General features: G+C 44.6%; 5 protein-coding genes across 5 annotated transcripts; 4 read left to right on the top strand and 1 right to left on the bottom strand.

The window, feature by feature from the left end:
- Positions 1 to 895: 895 nt before the first annotated feature.
- On the bottom strand, positions 896 to 7,944 carry FOMMEDRAFT_115061 (P-loop containing nucleoside triphosphate hydrolase protein). The gene is made up of 29 exons (XM_007271902.1): positions 7,343 to 7,944; positions 6,714 to 7,294; positions 6,541 to 6,655; positions 6,112 to 6,484; positions 5,994 to 6,054; positions 5,837 to 5,933; positions 5,748 to 5,778; positions 5,514 to 5,695; positions 5,404 to 5,457; positions 5,288 to 5,351; positions 5,175 to 5,215; positions 4,853 to 5,116; positions 4,666 to 4,800; positions 4,558 to 4,606; positions 4,410 to 4,497; positions 4,345 to 4,357; positions 3,698 to 4,293; positions 3,493 to 3,636; positions 3,394 to 3,432; positions 3,125 to 3,337; positions 2,995 to 3,047; positions 2,654 to 2,935; positions 2,586 to 2,592; positions 2,403 to 2,533; positions 2,288 to 2,350; positions 2,210 to 2,227; positions 1,697 to 2,155; positions 1,525 to 1,637; positions 896 to 1,460 (listed from the first exon to the last, which is right to left on the bottom strand). Exons 1-29 carry the CDS (start codon positions 7,667 to 7,669, stop codon positions 1,323 to 1,325), a joined length of 4,731 nt encoding a protein of 1,576 aa, XP_007271964.1. The 5' UTR covers positions 7,670 to 7,944; the 3' UTR covers positions 896 to 1,322.
- A 1,338-nt stretch (positions 7,945 to 9,282) lies between these two features.
- On the top strand, positions 9,283 to 10,360 carry FOMMEDRAFT_162545 (uncharacterized protein; the record flags this gene model as incomplete). Its single annotated transcript, XM_007271901.1, has 4 exons — positions 9,283 to 9,411; positions 9,477 to 9,626; positions 10,025 to 10,068; positions 10,126 to 10,360. The coding sequence occupies 4 exons, from the start codon at positions 9,283 to 9,285 to the stop codon at positions 10,358 to 10,360; spliced, it is 558 nt and encodes a 185-aa protein (XP_007271963.1).
- Positions 10,361 to 11,251: 891 nt separating this feature from the next.
- FOMMEDRAFT_137484 (uncharacterized protein) lies at positions 11,252 to 12,445 on the top strand (the record flags this gene model as incomplete). The annotated part of the gene is made up of 4 exons (XM_007271900.1): positions 11,252 to 11,392; positions 11,589 to 11,682; positions 11,794 to 12,037; positions 12,082 to 12,445. 4 exons carry the CDS (start codon positions 11,252 to 11,254, stop codon positions 12,443 to 12,445), a joined length of 843 nt encoding a protein of 280 aa, XP_007271962.1.
- Positions 12,446 to 12,769: 324 nt separating this feature from the next.
- On the top strand, positions 12,770 to 13,056 carry FOMMEDRAFT_162543 (uncharacterized protein; the record flags this gene model as incomplete). The annotated part of the gene is made up of 2 exons (XM_007271899.1): positions 12,770 to 12,821; positions 12,851 to 13,056. The coding sequence occupies 2 exons, from the start codon at positions 12,770 to 12,772 to the stop codon at positions 13,054 to 13,056; spliced, it is 258 nt and encodes an 85-aa protein (XP_007271961.1).
- A 3,319-nt stretch (positions 13,057 to 16,375) lies between these two features.
- FOMMEDRAFT_162542 (uncharacterized protein) lies at positions 16,376 to 17,272 on the top strand (the record flags this gene model as incomplete). Its single annotated transcript, XM_007271898.1, has 2 exons — positions 16,376 to 16,650; positions 17,080 to 17,272. The coding sequence occupies 2 exons, from the start codon at positions 16,376 to 16,378 to the stop codon at positions 17,270 to 17,272; spliced, it is 468 nt and encodes a 155-aa protein (XP_007271960.1).
- Positions 17,273 to 17,495: the final 223 nt, after the last annotated feature.

The following is a 17,495-nucleotide window of genomic DNA, read 5'->3' as shown; positions in this document are numbered from 1 at the left end:
TGTCCCGACCGGCGCGCTGTGAACTTATATCGCTGACAAAGGCATATTACACACGACACACAAACACTGATTCAGCAGCGTACGCGTTTGGACGCCGGTCAGGGGTCAAATGATCGCACTCTCTCACGGCGGGGAAACCAGCTGAGTTTCCCGCCACAGAGTTCGTAACTTCAACAATGTCAACCCTGTATAGTACAGTATTGTATCCCTTAAACAGAAAAAATCAATGCTACTTATGTGCCCGGACAAAAGAAGCAATAAATTTTCAGTCCTGAAATTAAAGTATATATAATTATTAATTATACTTGTATTATAGTTTCTTATAAAGTTAGAAAAAACTTTTCAATTTATTTTTGTCTTATAAGTCTGTCTATTGCTCATCCACACTATAACTAATACAATGGAGTGGTATTTAAAAATACTCAAGATACTACACACTCATAAATATTCGAGTTTTGACTATGACTTACTGTAATATTTTAAGTTTAATAATTAGTTTTTATCCTTGTAACCACCAGTACATAGTAAAAAATTACTAGAGATTTTACAAGATTCTTGACTTTAGAATATTATAAATTATGGGATTATAAAGTAGCTATTCCCGGCTGGAAAAAAATAAGATAATACAGAAATGTTACTTTAAAGCTTACATTTGAATAATTACTTTAATAATCCTTATAATTTAGAATGTTGATATTTTATTTGATAATTTTCAATAAAGTGTATATATAATAGATATTAAAAAGTTGTAAAAAGTATAGAGTGACGTACTTCTGAAGAAAAGTTAAGTCGAGTAGTAGGAAAGTACAAGACTAACAGTCATGTACCACAGTGTTGTACCTGTGTGTTTCCAACACTCACTCCGAGTTGCTTAGTTAGGAAGCTAAGCATGTGGGGGAAAAGAAGCCGGAGCATTAGATTTAATCAATACTGCGCAAGAACTTGCCTTTGTCGATATTGTCATTTCGCCCTTCAGTATTGTGTTTTCGAGACAGTATCAGTCGAAAGCAAGGGAAGTTATGCGTTCTAGACATGAGTCGACAAGTTGAGCGGAGCAACGTGAAAGTGACAGATATTCCAGGGTGCCAATCTTGGAATACACATGCCTAAGGAGCGAGGTCGGGTCTCCAATGAGGATCAATCCATCATGACTGCCTCAGGAATTGCTTGTTTCGAGTTGTGCTTTATTATACGCGATAAACATCACTCATCAACGTTTACATCTCTACGCTCCTACGACTGAACTTGAATGGAAGACAAATAGGTTCTGCGTTGGATCTCAGCTGACAAGATGAACCGGCGTCGAAATGATAGGGTCAATGTTACTGCCGGCTGGCTAGGTTACGAAGAAGATCGCGATCATCGCTTTCGTCCACCAGTGCGCGGAAATATCCGTCTTCCTTCTCCAGCAGAGCGTTGGGGCTGTCGAATTCCACAAGCTCGCCCGCGTCTAGCACCATCTGTTGAAAGGAGGGGGGAAGTGATGTATCAGCCATTGCGGTATGGATGAACTTGAATACGTACGATTTTGTCATAATCGACGATTGTCTGTAGACGATGCGCAATAGTAAGCAGCGTAGTATCCTTACTGAACTCCGTGCGCAGTGTATTTTGTATTGCAGTGTCTGTATCGTAATCTGGAGTACAAAGTTTGGTGTTATACATAGACAATTACACGGAGCGAAGTCAGACTTACCAATAGCGGCTGTGGCTTCGTCAAGAATCAATAGCTTGCTCCTTCGGACAATGGCTCGTGCAAGAGCGATAATCTGGCGCTGGCCCAATGAGAAATTCGTCCCGCCACTCTCGACCATAGTGTCAAGTCCAATCTTTGCGCTTGATTCTGAGCCATCCGCACACTGTTCCGCTGTTGTGTCATTGACGTGCCCGTCAGGTTGCTTTTGCGAAGCTAAATCCTTAATACTGAAGAAACCTGCGGCATTCAACGCATCATACAGAGTTGCGTCGTCATGCTGCTCAAAGGGATCAAGGTTCTCGCGAAGCGTTCCGTGAATAAGTTCAGGTTGCTGAGGGATGAGCGTGATGTTTGTACGTAAGGAGTCCAGGTTGATTTCATCGGTAGCGAGACCATCGTAATAGACTTTTCCTTCTGTCTTGATAGCTCGTAATAGGCCCAATGCAACACTGGACTTTCCTAAAGATGATATGATATCAGCTTTAGCGATCTAGGGCAATCGATTTTACAAACCCGCTCCAGTTCGGCCAACTAAGTTGCGTTGAAAGGTTATCATCCGTTATCAGTGCGCACAGAAAGCATTGAACTCACCAATACCGACTCGCTCTCCTGATTTAACGTTGAATGATATGTTTTTCAATATTGCGGGTGAATCTTAAAAATGTACTGTTAGAAATAACCGGAGTCACATTAGGGCGTGATGTACCATCGGAATATCTAGCAGAGAGCTTCTCAACACACAGCTCCCCGCTTGACGGCCAGTATGCGGGTGGCTTTCCACTCTCGCCTGGAGCTGGTTCATGATCGATGCGCATGAACTCAAGCATCCGCTCCAGGCTTAACGATATATGTTAGTTTTATCAACAATGGACAAACCAACATTACACACCTATTCGCTAAATGAAGAACACGGTGAATAATTGAAGCATATGAAAAGAAAAGAAAAATGGTGCGTACCTTGGATCTCGGCAAGATTATAAAAGCGGACCCAGAACAAGATTTGGGCGGAAAATGACAAAACAGCAGACAGTGTGAATCCAGCATAGCCAGCCGGAATATTACTACCATATGCAAGGTATGCCGCCACGACTCCCCCAAAAATGGCACCAAGGAAGTCCATTCGAATGCTCACCCAACGGTTTATGTCATAGAAACAGTATGATGTGCGTGCAAGCACATCAATGCGATTCTTAAGTTCGTTGTAGAAGAGATCTTGCGCGCTATACGCTCGGATCGAAGCTACAATAGGAATTCTTTCTAGGAACAGGCAGTGGGAGATCGGAACAAAAGCAGCTTACGTAGACCTGATAAGGCTGTCTCGACTTGAGACAAGACTGGCGCTTTGGCATTGCTATCATCAAAGACAACATCGCAACAGGCAATACCTATTCAGTCAAATGCCGGGAAGAATCGATATGAAAGGCGAACCTCATTTCCCGTCTGGTGCACATCTGACACTTCAAATAGATTCGTCCCAGTGAAGTGGCAAGGATTCCAATCACAAGGCCGGAGATGAACGCATACCAACCGGCCATGTAGACGGCCGCGAAGTAATAGCATATCATATTGAGCGTCATTCCAAGAAATATTTCCGAAAACATGGAGAGTTGATCGTCGATGATGCTCATATCTTGTGTACATCTGGAAAATGGGTAAATAAACTTCCGTGAAAAATACGTTGATTATCAAGTACATACCTTGTGACGATGCGACCAACTGGCGTAATGTCGAGCCACCTACAAGTAAGTATTATACTAGTGAGCTATCTAGTCAAGAAAGCCAGTCGCACAGCTTACCTGAACGAAGACGTAAAAATGCTTTGCAGCAAACGCGAATGTATGATTTTTGATGCTCTCAGCGACCTGAAGAGCCATAGCAACTGAGAGCTGAAATCTGCCGCGTATCGCAAAAGATTTGCGAACGCATAGAGAAACAGGTACCTATTCCATGAGATCATTAGTAAAAAGCCAGGCTTGTGCGGCAGATAAATGAACTGCCTACCTAAGTACAGGCACCTCCGAAGCAGGATGAGTCTCATATTGGTTGGACCAGTAGCCCATGAACCATTGTTGCATTACCATGATCACCATTGCCAATAATCGCGAGCCAACGATGGATATCCAGACGAACGCTCCACCCATGCTCGCAACATAGAGCAAGATTGCTGCCAGCTCCACACGCCCCATAGCTTTTTCCTCAGCAACGACCAGCTTCCCTGCAGCTTTCTTCGAGTCCTCTGAGTCTGCATCCTTGTCTTTTATGGCTTCGTCCATCTTGCTCTCAATTTCTTGATTAGCTGCTTCTCGTTCCTTCTCGGCTTCAGCCCGTAGCCGAGAGTCTTTATTCAGTACCTCCGAAACAGTTCCTTGAGCTGAGACCGTCCCGTGACGCGTCAATACGACAACATGTCCGGCGATGGGTCCGGCAAGAGAAATGTTGTGTGTTACAAGCAATACTGTACGCCCTTGAATCAGATCACCTTGCAAAGCTTTATCGACTATCCATTTCGCAGTGTGGACGTCTAGGGCGGCTAAGACATCGTCCAGAAGAAGAATAGACGCGGAAGAATATAATGCACGCGCGAGTGTAACTCGGGCCTGCGACGGCAATTAACCGAAGAAGCTATTCGATGAAGCACCTTGACTGACCTTTTGTCCACCACTGTATCGAAGATTTAGCATAATACGGAGCTTTTCTGGGCATAACAACTGACCTTAGCGTCAAGCCCTTCTCGCCGACTTCCGTAAGGTCACCAGCTTCCCATAGAGCAAGGTCCCTCTCGAGAGCGCACTGGCTAATTACTATTGATCCAATGCTTATGTCAGCTGAATTCTACACATTGACGTCCTCCACACGCCAACCTTTCTTGTATCGGTCTTCGTTGTATGGTTCTCCGAACAAGATATTGTCCTATTATTCTCGCGTCTAGAAGCAATGTTGGATGGGTAAACTGATGGCAATGGACTTACCCTGATTGTCGCATTGAGCACCCATGATTCCTGTGGTGCATATGCAATACCACCATCACGGGGAAGGTTGTACCACGACCCGACCCCATGCGGCTTGCAATACATCTCTCCCAGTAGCGCCAAAAGAACCGATGTCTGGAACAGAGAATATCACAACAAATCCATCTTTATCAATCATTCATCGTACCTTTCCTGCAGCCGTCGGTCCAACAATGAGGTTGATCTGACCAGGCTTAAAGGTCACTTCGTCATCAAAGCGAAGGCTGAAATGCTTCCGAGTATGATGCTTCCTTGGTGTTCCGGATTCCTTCGTCTTCGGGGTGTCCCAAGAGAATGCGCACTGTTTGAAGCCAATCACATCGGATCCTGGCTGCTCGCGTTCAATATCTTCCGAAGATATCCTTTCACCGGTACTAGTGTACACAGCATTTCCTTCACATAACAGCTCGGTCTTTGAAAGAAATGTAAGACACAGGCACCTCGCCGTCTCATTTCGTTTGTACTCTCACCGAGTTTAAGAAATGTGTGTAACGGTCGCATGAGACCTTGGCTGCACATCAAAAGTGACGGAGTCAGCAGCGGATATCGAAACATCCGTCATACAGCCGAGAATCTTACGTACACTTTAGAAGACCAGGTAGCGTGGCCATGATCATCCACAGCTGCTGCTCCATCAAGCCAAAAACCTGCAAGACAGGAATAAGAGATACATCAATTACACGATCACCGAATTCAGACCATAAGCGCTGCAAATATGCGCGACGCAGAAAGTTCCCCCTTGGTGACAAGCGTCTAACAGTATAATAAGTGTCACGATGGTTTGAAGTGTACGAGGTTTGCTGACTTACATATATTGAAATCGCGGCAAGTTTGGACAAGAGGGGAAGCATGTCGTTCGAGGCATTCATAGCCAAAGTCAGCAGTTTAAATCGTCGAATCCTCGTGAGCTCTTCATCACGACGATTACCGAGTTGCTTGAGCGTGTATGGCTGCCAGCCGAAGAGTTTGATCATCCTGATGACGCCCAATGCTATGCAGGACAATGAGTACCTACGGGAGTAATAACGCTGATATAGACACACCTTCCGTTACTGATTGCACGCGCTTGTCTGTCTGAATTCAGAGAGAGATAAGCCACGTCTCCTGTTAGGTACCGTCAAAAAGTGCATACAGCTTGCATTTTGCCTTGCTGGACAGTTGCCATTGAATTTCCAATAAGGGCAGGGATCGGGAGGCATACAATCATCACACCAAGAGCTACGAAAGCGCTTTTGAATGCTGGTCAGTACGGAGCTCGGCACGGCAGGCACTCAGGCACTACTTCTCACCTCCAACCAAGCAAATCATACAGGAAGACAATGGAAAGGACGAGTTGCACGAGAATGCCAGCTTCGAACAGTATTTAAGTCATGTTCTCTTGCAAATGGTAAACAATCATGAACTCACGCAGTGTCGTCACATAGTGCAAATCAGCAAGTGCGGTGAGGTCTGATGTGATAAGATTATTGATTTTGCCAATAATATGTCCAGTTCTCTCCTGGGAATTCTTGTCCTTTGTAGCTTGTTGTGAGCTGAAACCACTTGCAGCCGTTGTAGTCGATGCTGGAGCTACGTTACTGGCTTCTTCCGTAGATGAATCGGCATCTGTTGTCGCTGGCGTTTCTGTCGTCTGGGTGTTCTCTTCGTTTGTTTCTGGGATGTCGTTATTACTACCTTTTCCAGTGTCCGAATCAAGTGAGTCACTCTTCAATCGGATCCGTAATGCATGATGGAAGACGAGATATGTAAATACACTTCCGTTCTCAACGATGATACGTGTCTGCATCAAACACGTGAGGAATCGCGAGGCACAAGAATGTTGAAACGGCGTCTTACAGCTTCATATAACCACTGATTGTACAAGAATCCAGATACGACGGGTCCAACGACGAGAACAAGAATCCAAACCCAAGTGTGCAAACCATGCGAGGGAATACCAGTCTCCATGGAACTGTGCGATGATAAAAACAATCAGCACATGTAATATACTTGGCCAAGGTGGGACTTACACAAGAAGGTTTCGCATGCCGTATGGGCTTGCAAACTCCGCAAGTGACCACAGACATTGAAAGAGCGTCATTAGCACAAATTCCCTGCGCCACACCTTCAGGATTCCCCAGACAATGTGCCGCTTTCCAACTTGCACGGGATCAACAGCTGCCAATGCCCGCTTTGCTAGCACTTCCATCTTCGCCGGACCAGGCATTTCCGGCATGTCCTTCACAGTGATGTCAGGCACCCGAAACGCAAACCAAACAATGCGATCTAGATAAGAGTACGTATAACGCGACAACAAACTTGCTGTCTCCGACGAACTAGGCTCGTCATCTGGCGACGACGGGCGAAAAGGTCGTGGCATCACGAGAGGAATAATGACACCACCCAAAGCAAGGAGAGCAACGCGCACCCACGTCGCGGGCTCGTGCACAAGATCGAAAGGTTTCGGACTAAGCATTGCATATGGCCATACATCCAGAACAAAGTATACCAGGAAATCCACGAAAAGGACGAGAGCAAGCTGTAAAGATACTATGTCCCTCCAATATGTAGGGGTGGCCATGGATAGCACGGCAAGTGAGGAGGCATAAATCTGCAGATGCGGGATTAGGAAATCATACAGAAATAAACTATTACATACAAAAAGCGGGATCTGAAGCGCTTTAGCCCCGGATCCATGTCCTGTGCTATGTTCATAAACCTCAATCGACAAGAGAGCTAAGACCGTCAGAAGCCGTAGTAGTCTGAATAACAGGATCACAGGTCCATCATATTTTTGCACTGTCTCCAGTAGGCTTTCGGCCGAGAGATCAGGTCCTTCATCTTCCTCCTTTCCCTTCTCTCGAGACCAACGAGTCCATGCATATTTCTGAAGGACATGGACTAGAGAGACGACGGCAAATATGGGCGGCAGATATGAGAGGAGACCACGTGACCATAGACGACTCGTATGCATATGTAGCTCCATGCAGGCTCCCCAGATGCAGAGCACAAACGCGACAAGGGCTGAGGCAGGACAGGGAAAATGTCGGGAACAGCGCGCTGTGAACTTATATCGCTGATTGAGAAACAACACACGCGACGCGGTATAACTGAATCACGGCACAGGACGCGTTGACTCGAGTCAGGGTCAAATGATTGTACTTTCTCACCCCGCCTGAACTGGGCGACCACTTGTGGCCATCCTTTGACGCATCGCGATCAATTGATTTGAAGTCGTCTGGATCTAGAAATCTCTGCCGGGGGCCGGAGTAGTAGGAGGTTTGCTCGGACATAGTCCCAATAGATGTAGAATTGGAAAGGTAGGGCGGGTGTGAGGCCAAAAATATGGGATAATGGTCACGTGCGTGGCAAATAATGAAATCATTGCGCTGAGCCAAGTCAACGGACCGCATCATTTCCTGTGCCACGGGTAAAGTAAAACCCAGGCACTTATCGGATCCGCCAAGCCAAGCAAAGATGCTCAGCCTGACTCATGTAAAACTTGAGTCACCCAAAGATCGCAAATCGGGCTGGGGATGCATTTATGTGAGTGATTAATGACTATAATTCATTAGCAGGGGAACGTACAGTGCCTACAAATAGCAACGTCTGCGAGGTAGCATGTCTGCAAGTGAGAGGAAGCATGTATATTAAACTGATACCATAAGGCCCTGTTTGGATGCAGGGAATAATGCGAAATAATGCAGAATAACTTATCTCGAAATAAGGATGTAACATTAGCAAATCTGATCTGATGGAAACCTGATTAGAATCTCTACCTCCATAAGTTAATTTTGAAGGCAAGGTTGATTTTGCTATGTGAAACAGTCAGCACAAGGTCTATGTGACTCTTTGTGATATTCCACTATTCTTTGTTATTCCCAACACTAGTATTCCTGCATCCAAACAGGGTCTTGCAGTGTTTCTGGAAAACAATGACAGCAATCCAAGTTACATTGTTTTTTTTACCTCCTGCCCCAAATAGCAGAGCTACCATGTATAGTGTAATTACACATGATGCACTGTTCCCCAAGGATTTTTTTAACACTGTAACAAGTGCTTAAAGAAAGCCAAAGTCTGTCCAAACATCCTCAGTGTACTAGTATTTTCATACATCTGTATAGCTTTTATAGTTTAGCCTTTCACTGGTCTTCCCAAAGTATGTGGTAAAGATGATTACTGCTTGCTAATACAGGTACATCATGCATAATGATACTATACAAGGTAGGTCTACCATATGAGGCAGGAGGTAAAAAAGTGACACAACTCGGATTGCTGTGATATTTGTCTGAAGTGGCACACAAATACTGCACCGCATTCTGATCCCATCATTGCCACTAACATACTGTATACTTTGCTACTTATCCAATCACGCAATTAAATTTCCTGAATTGTCACAATGTATGTTTAGAATGATAATTTATGTGATGGGTCTGCTACAAGTCAATGTCAACCACATCAATCAGAACATTGCAATCATAGGAGAAAGCAAATGTACCTTAACATATAAATATCTGCCATTCCAGAAGTCAACCCATCAACCAGCATTGACAAAGCACATAACACTTTGAAGTACAAGAAGGGCACCTCTATATCATCATGTCTCGGACTAAAAAACATGCTGAAAGCTCTAACGGAAAAGCCGAAGCAGCAATTGCGAGCAAGTACAATTGGGACGATGCCGAATCAATTAGTTCTTTCAGCAGCAGCAACTTTGGAATTACCCTTGTAAGTTAATATTCGAGTTTTATGGCGCATGTGGTAAATGCTAACCAGAATGCTTGATATCAAAGAAAGGTAAAACGGTAGACAAAGGTAAACCCGTAGCTATGGAATTCATGCCATCGAGTAAAGAAAATGATGAAATCGCTGACAATGTCTGCAAGATAAGAGGTCATTTGCAAAGACTAATGGAAGCAAGGCAAATTCCTTCAGATCATATCGTGAGTAAGACAACTCCGAATCTGAGCATTGAAGTATGTTAAGACTTTCCGCAAGATGCTTTTCTCAAATTACTTCTATCTAGAAGACCACCATGTCTTTGTTACTAAGTACGCTCAAGGTAGGAGTCTCAATGACTGGCTGGCAAAAAGGAGGGCAGTTTCGCAATTGGACAAGGCTTACATTATATTGTCAGTCCAAGCACCTTCTTCTTGCTTTGGGCACTTGACAAGTTATAAACACAGGAATCTTCTTAAAGCCATACGAGCGTTACATGTGGCAGGCATCATGAATTTAGGCCTTAGGTAACATGCTTTCAGCTTGACATTCATACATATCCTAATATGTTTGTTATAGTCCAAAAAGGGTCTTATTCTTGAAGGAAGCTAACACTTACCAGGGTTCAGAAGTTGGACGCGACCTTGTTATAAGCAACTTCCGAAAGTGAGGCAGTATTATTATTATTTTGTTAGCTACGCTTTTTTGTTGATTATCTACAAGTGCGGCTACTTTTATAAAACAGCAGGATGAGTCGGATGACGAAGCCTTTCGAGGAGATCCAACACTACATATAGAACCTGGTAAATGGTTCGAAGGTGAGGAGTACCTTGCTCCTGAAGTGACGAACGAGGCAAGTTCTATACAGCATGGTGTAATCATCATGTCACCTAAAGTAGATATCTTCGCCGTCGGGTTAGTATTCGCCTTGTGTAAGAAGAACATGCCTACTGAATAATTGCATGAATGTTGTAGGATGATAGCTTGCGACTTGTGCGAAATACACCCACGTGTAGGAGGAAATACTGGACCAGTCACAGAATACGGCTTATATTTAAAAGGGAATGACCGAGAGAAATGGAAGGAACTAACTCAAGAAGGTCAGATAATAGTAATTTACTGAATTTATCCCGTGTTTATGCATGCTACAGGCAAGGATTTATTAAAGCAATTAACACAAGTAGATAGGAGGGAACGAGCAAATGACAAAAAAGCTATGCATCTTGCAAATCTGGTGTGTAGTCACCCGTCTCCGTGTATTGCCACGCTCTAAAGTAAAACAATTATCACGTTCAGTGGGTCGCAAGTCTTTCTCAGCCCCAGTCTCCGAGTCCAACCAGACGCGTCACGCGACACAAGCGTGACTCCACAGCTTCCGTGAAAAGAGCCAGTACAGGAGGAAGTAAGATAAAGTGAGATTCACATTATCCAAGTGAAATAATGATAAGGAGGTAAGGATGCAACAACGACCAAAGGCTGTTCTTTTGGACAATTTTCCATATTTTTAGTTCGTTAGAGAGAGACTACGAAGAATAAATGATAGACAATAGAGCTCATTTTTTAAATTTAAATCCAGACATCCGTCAAATGTAACGTGGATGATTATAATTTAAGAGTACTTGTACAGACGAATGTTGACAAGGCACAGTAGTCCAGCGACACGTTAGAGAAAGAGAGAGAGTCTAAAGACGAAACATGATGTCAGAATCAGATGTAGAGATGTAGATATGTGGCCTCGGCAACATCCGGGATCTGTGCTTGCCATTCAAACCATCACACGCATGAAACAATTTCTTCTCTGAATCTTTGTGTCTTGATTTCTTCTGTTTTTCTTCGCTCCTCTCAAGAAATGTCCATCTCAAGTTTAGACCTGCAAGATATTGACATACTCAGTGACTCATTGAGCCTCATGGGTGAAGACTACGCCGCATCGACGCACGACGATGGAACCGTCCGGTACGGCGAAATCGTCCTCAATATTGCTCCAAAAGTGAGTCTCTAGTTGTTCCTTCCTTGTCAGACGTCTACGACGTGCAAAGTGTCTGGGATCATTGACAAGTTTGCTCAGGAAGGCAAGGTATGTGCGCGCGCGCGTTTCTTCGTCACTTGAGAAGCGTAGAGACAGCGAAGGGTGGCTAAATGATAGCATATTGCGGACACCCTCGTGACATTTCATGTAATAATAGGCTTTAACGCTTCTCGCAGACCAGCTCTTTTCGCCGTCATTGCTCCTCGCAGAGCACATCGAACGAGGCATCATACCATTAGGTGGAAAGACTGGTGCGTATCCACTTTCCTTCACTCACGGCGTTCCTGGCGTCTATCGACTGGTGTCCACTCTTGCCATCTCGGCGCAGCTGTATTTTCCGGTACTGACAGAACCCTCTGCAGCTGTGGAACTCGGGGCTGGTTGTGCTCTCCCCTCCATTCTTGCAGCGACGCTTCCGACTCCACCCGTAGTGGTTGTCATTACCGATTACCCCGATAAAGCACTTCTTGCAAACCTGCGCATTAACTTACATGCAAATGAACGACTGGTAGCACCTGACTGCTCTGTGGTCTGCATAGGACACGAATGGGGAACGGACTGCACACCGGTTCTGCAAGTGCACGTCAATTCTGATCTAGACATATTGTAATTTGACTGTCTCGTCACAGGAATACTCTAAAACTTCATAGCAAATCTTTGCAATCAGGTTTTGACGTGGTACTCCTGTCCGATTTACTCCACTTCCACAATTCGCATCATGCCATCCTCGCTTCCCTTATTGCTCTCCTTTCTCGGACCTCGTCGGCCCGGGCGTATATTGCGTCGGGTACATACACACCTCCCCATGTGTGTGCAAATTTTCTACGGATTGCGGCAGCTGCAGGCTTAGTGCTCACTGAAGGGCACACGGAGGACGAGTGGCTCGGTTCCCGTGAGGTTTGGCGGATGGGAAAACTGAGTACAAATGACCTCGGTGTTAGGAAGGCGATGTGTCGGTGGTGGATCGCTAGATGGGGTGAAAAAATATTAGGAACCTCGAGCTCGCAGAGCTGACAGTTGTATTGTGGTAGCCGGATTGTAGGACGGAAAATAGCGGGATGGAATGCAACAATCGGAATTAAGCAGCAATTAATTGTGTATTATCAAGTGGAGGTTAGTCGTCCTTCAACCTTGCATTCGTGTCTAGGCTGTTTACAGAGTCGCTCAATTATAGTTACGTCTTTCCTCAATCTGCAAGGTTTTGCAAGAAGAATAGACTGATTTTTAGGTTCTGGAATTTCTGATGAAGCGACTTTGAGAGATCGTGCCACATTCGAATGAACCAAGGGAACTTGCAGCAAACTCTCAATATTAATGAATCTTGCGACTCAGTCTAGGATGTTTGCTATACTTGGGCCGGTCTGCAATCGATATGCACTCCAATGGGAGGGTAGGTGGGTCAAACTGACTACCAGGAAGTCATTCAGGCGCACCAGTTCCACACACCCATTTGCCCAAAGTTCGTAACTCACTCCCTCGATGTTCGTCGTATTCCCGCATCGCGACTGAAATACACGCCCGCATTACGGTTCAATACATGGGCCATCACGATCGAGACAATTTTCGGGCTTGCGGGGGTCCTGTGGGTTCAGAGGGTGGCCCAATCATACAGTTCACAGATATAGCACGCGTCGTGAAACGTAATAAGACCTGCAGGCGCGTCTAAGTATTTTTTTTCTTTTCCTCCTTTCGGTGCTTGTCTTTGTAAGGAAGGGTGCAGAAGAGCTCTTTGCGCGCGACTAGATCTCTCGATGTTCTCGGGTTTGCATACTTCGCTTCGTTGTTTGAACTGCATTATGTAGTCTTCTGATCCCCAGTGGGTTGGTGGATCCGTGCGCCGCGTTGCAGGATCGAAGTATAGACATTCACTTCAAGGTGAGAAGACTTGTGTACAGCCGTGTCGTTGGCGCATACATGGGTCTCGAAAGGGCCTGTAATTATGTTTGCCCAGGGGTAATTCTCTTGATAATGGCGAAAGCCCGTTTTTCGTATAAGCTATAAATTTCAGGTAATAAGAGAGATGTCAAGTGCTTGCTATTTCGGAGAGTGAAGTTATTTTTGAGGAACGGGGCCGGGCAGGTATACCGGAAGCTCTGACAAAGCTCTCTAACAGATTAGGCAATTGAGATTCTAAGAGTGATCTTACTCACCCAACCTCTTGCACTTGCATCAATCATCTTGTGAACAGAGAGTGTAGGTCTGTGAAAGCGAGGTCCGAAGTTATGCCGCATTGTTGTGACGTTGCAACGAGGCCGTGAAGCTACATGTCTATGCCACTGAGCAGCTGCCTTTCAGATTGAAACACAGGGCACCTTTATTTCTGTTACTGATTGTCCCACAGACCAAGGTCCAGGAACTCGGTACAGATGTCAGAGAACATTGACTGCCAATATTCCGGTCTAGATTGTAGTGCAAGGTACTTATGTACTAAGCAACGTGCTCATGAACAGGGCTAATTGACAACGAGACAGAGTGCATTTTCGCCTTATTATCAACGGTATGCTGACTGGTAAGCCATCAGTGGGGTTCACAAGGATATCTATCGAAAGGCCTAGCGGGCGAGACTTGCTTTACTTGAAGTGGCGCTAGATCTTGTTTAGTTTCGATTAAATGAGGCCCTGAGATGTTGTTCTAATTTCTTAGTCGACTTTGAGGGCTCACGTACTGTTGCGTTTGAAAGGAGATAATGTCAGAGGGGCGAGTATACATGAAAACGTACATTGCTTGTCAAATTTTCAAACATCTCCAGTGAGGATCCGGACCAATACTGCGAACGAACGAGACTATCGTTACGACTTATTTGTGACTGGTTATAATCAACTGAAAAAGCTCAAGACTAAGGATCTTGGTAACATTATTAAATCACCTACGGGATTCATCAGAAGACATCGGAACACATGTTTACTACTCCAGTATTCTGCTAAAGTATATTCTGGACAATTCATTTTTCACTCATACTTACGAAACAATCGGAACCCGGCAGACTTGAATTAGCCATTTCCCTCATATTGAGAATGATTAACGTTAGCATTCCGGACTCCGAGGATTATAGAACTAGCGAGAATTAGAACAATACAATTTGAGACAGAGAAGATAAGGAGGAATGAGAAATATGTGCGCTAACCTTGAGAATATTCGATGTAATTAAAGCTGCCATCTATCACTCATCAGTCTCCCTGTCCCTTTACCTCAACCAAGTCGTTTTCGAGCCACCGCCTTTCAAGTCCTCGCGCACAAAACGTGTTGTGACGGCATTAAATGAAGGCGTTTTTTCCCCTTCGGATTGCTTCCGCGCCATCGTTTGATGAGAATGCAGCTTACAACAGAAAAGTGACGCTCGCTTGGACATGGGACGTGAGACACGATAAATTTCGCACCTCTATACATCGGCACGTTGTTAGGGCCCATAAAGTACACGAAAGTATTAGACAAGATAACAAATTGCTCGTTTACTGCCTTGGAATATATGTAACGTTCTCGATCAATAATGAAGGTTCGTTCACTTTGTGAGTACATGATTGAATGTCGGGATCGGATGGTCCACAAGAGCGTTTCCACCAGTCGTAAGCAGCCGAAATATTACCGCCGCTTTCCCCCACTCTCCTCCGCCGTTGTATTGACGCACCTCCGGAGTTACTGCTCGAAATATCCCCCGTGCCATAACCTTGACTCTCGACATAAATATTTTCTCTAGAATCCATGTGGTAATTCCGGCCCTTCTACTTTTCACATCGTACGAGAGCGTTGGAGTAGTTAGTAAAGACTAGAATTTAGGGACAACTCATCTGTTTTAGTTTAGAGGAAAAGAGGGTACAAAGGCAATCCAAACGAATTTCAGTCACACTTACTTCATTTGTGTTTGTACTTGTGTACTACGAATCCGGTAGCATCACGGAGTTCTAAACTATTGATGAGCATGCCGATATGCCGGATTGTGTTAAGAATAAGAAACGAAAGAACACTTGCTTAGTGAGCCCTGATCTATTCCAATGAATATTAATTTGATCAGCACTCCCCACATTCTGCCAGTGTTGCGTTTCAGCTAGCAAAATTGTAACTGCGAGAATCATTTCAAAATCTGTGCACTCGATCTGACTTGATCAAATTGTAACATTTGTGCATGCCAATAGTTGCAATGCTACTTGGCAGCATTGCCACAACTGTCACTCGTTTTAATAAATCTCCACGCTCAGCTAGCTCAATTAGGGCTTCAATTGTGTGTAAATGAATGTGTACGTGAGTTAGTCCGACCATGTGTTTGCCCTTTGGACCACGCAGATTTTTACGTCTCATCTCGTCACCATAAAACTGTATTGAGCTGATGCTTTAATGAGGAGGCCTTAGAAAGATCTTTGGAAAGTTACACAACGAGCTAGGTACTGAATTAATATGTGACCCATCAACGTCGTATTAAGGTTACACTGTAATTGAATGCACGTACAGTAGAATATGTTAAGATGCGTGACGTTATGACAAGCAATTTATCAATACATTAGGAACTTTGTGCATCAAGACAATACATTTTAACAGAGGATGGCCACTTGATTCTGAGGAAAAGTCATGCATTATTACATTTATACATTATCACACTATGCATTGTAGCATATTTTACTGTACTGCGCTGTACGTCCCTGATGATACATTTTAGAATGTGAGCCGTCTTAGAAATAAATTCAAATGGAAATAAAGTCTTGCCAACACCGTGGATCTTGTATCAACGTTTCAATACGGCGAAAAGAAGACTCTTCGCAACCATACACAGTATCAAGGCCGCTAAATGAATATCAACACATGCATAAATCCTACGCAGCTCAACTCAAGAGAAAAACGGCTTCAACGCCGCACCCACGCAAACACATAAGTATAAATACAAGCAAACACTACAAAAAAGGAATTTACAGTTTACTGCATTGTGTCCATCAGAAGTAAAGTAAATCTGAGCCCATGCAGCTAACGTCTTTCTCCGCCATCTCCTTGGGTTGGAGCATTGTCCCACATTCTCCTTATACACGCGCTTCATTTCACTTTCGCCGGAGCCGTGGTCTGCCGACCGATGATGATGACCTTCATGCCAAGATACCGAAAGTTTGGATGTCGCTCCCGGTTGGGCCGATGTCACGCGCTATTCGTCGAAGAAGGTTTCCGAATCACTGGAGACGCCAAACGATGTCGATATCATTTGAAATTCCAGACAAGAAGAATTTGAAGGTTTGGAGAGAGTGGGGATGTAAAATTTAGACCAACGACGCGGGGAACCCGGGCATATGGCGCTTCGTTTCGCAAGGCAGGAGAAGGAGACAGGAGAAAGAGACATTACTAAGTTTCTGGTTGCCGTCAATCGTAATGCCCATGAGAATCTGAGATGGATCGTGGGAGGGACAGATAAGTGTAGTTCAGTTCAGATTATCCAAAAGCGTCGCGGAGTTTGAATTGAGTAAGACGAAAATAAATCACATGCTTTGCGGAATCAAATCATTTTTTCCCGCTTCGTGGTTTGTCTCGCTTCATTTTTCTCTTTCGACTATTTTGACGCCACCGGAAATTTCTGTCCTGCGTCAATGCTCACTCTGTGTCTAATTGTCTCAAAAACTATATGCTCTCGGAATACTCGGGTACTAAACCTAATTCTGAATGGGGCCTGCGTTTAGGGGGCCTGCTTCGACGACTCGTCCATTACTGCTGCTTGCCGATTGGATATTCAAAATATTTATAATTACATACGCATGTTTCTTGTGGGGATTGCGAGGGGAAAACGGGTTCTCATGGATGTCATGGGCAGCTCGATTCCCATTCGTTGCATCTGACCAGCCGCGTAGACACGAATGGAGTATTTCTGGGTAGAATGCAGGCCCGGCTCGGACGGGAAACATCTTCTCTGAACTCGGGGACAAATCGAACTTCTCTACAATCGCTCTGGTCCAAATTTCAGGCTCTTGAAGTAATTTGTGCAAGAAATTTCGATTGGACCGTAACTAGGTTTGCAAGGCCTCGATTAATTGAGAAACGCTCCACAATGCTCTGTCGAGCAATATAAAGTGAGTCCCACGAGGCGTCAACGAGAGTC

This window comes from Fomitiporia mediterranea (assembly GCF_000271605.1).
Source record: "Fomitiporia mediterranea MF3/22 unplaced genomic scaffold FOMMEscaffold_19, whole genome shotgun sequence".
In the NCBI taxonomy this organism is placed as follows: Eukaryota; Fungi; Basidiomycota; class Agaricomycetes; order Hymenochaetales; family Hymenochaetaceae; genus Fomitiporia; species Fomitiporia mediterranea.
The sequence above is the reverse complement of the archived record's forward strand: the minus strand, read 5'-3'. Positions and strand labels throughout refer to the sequence as shown.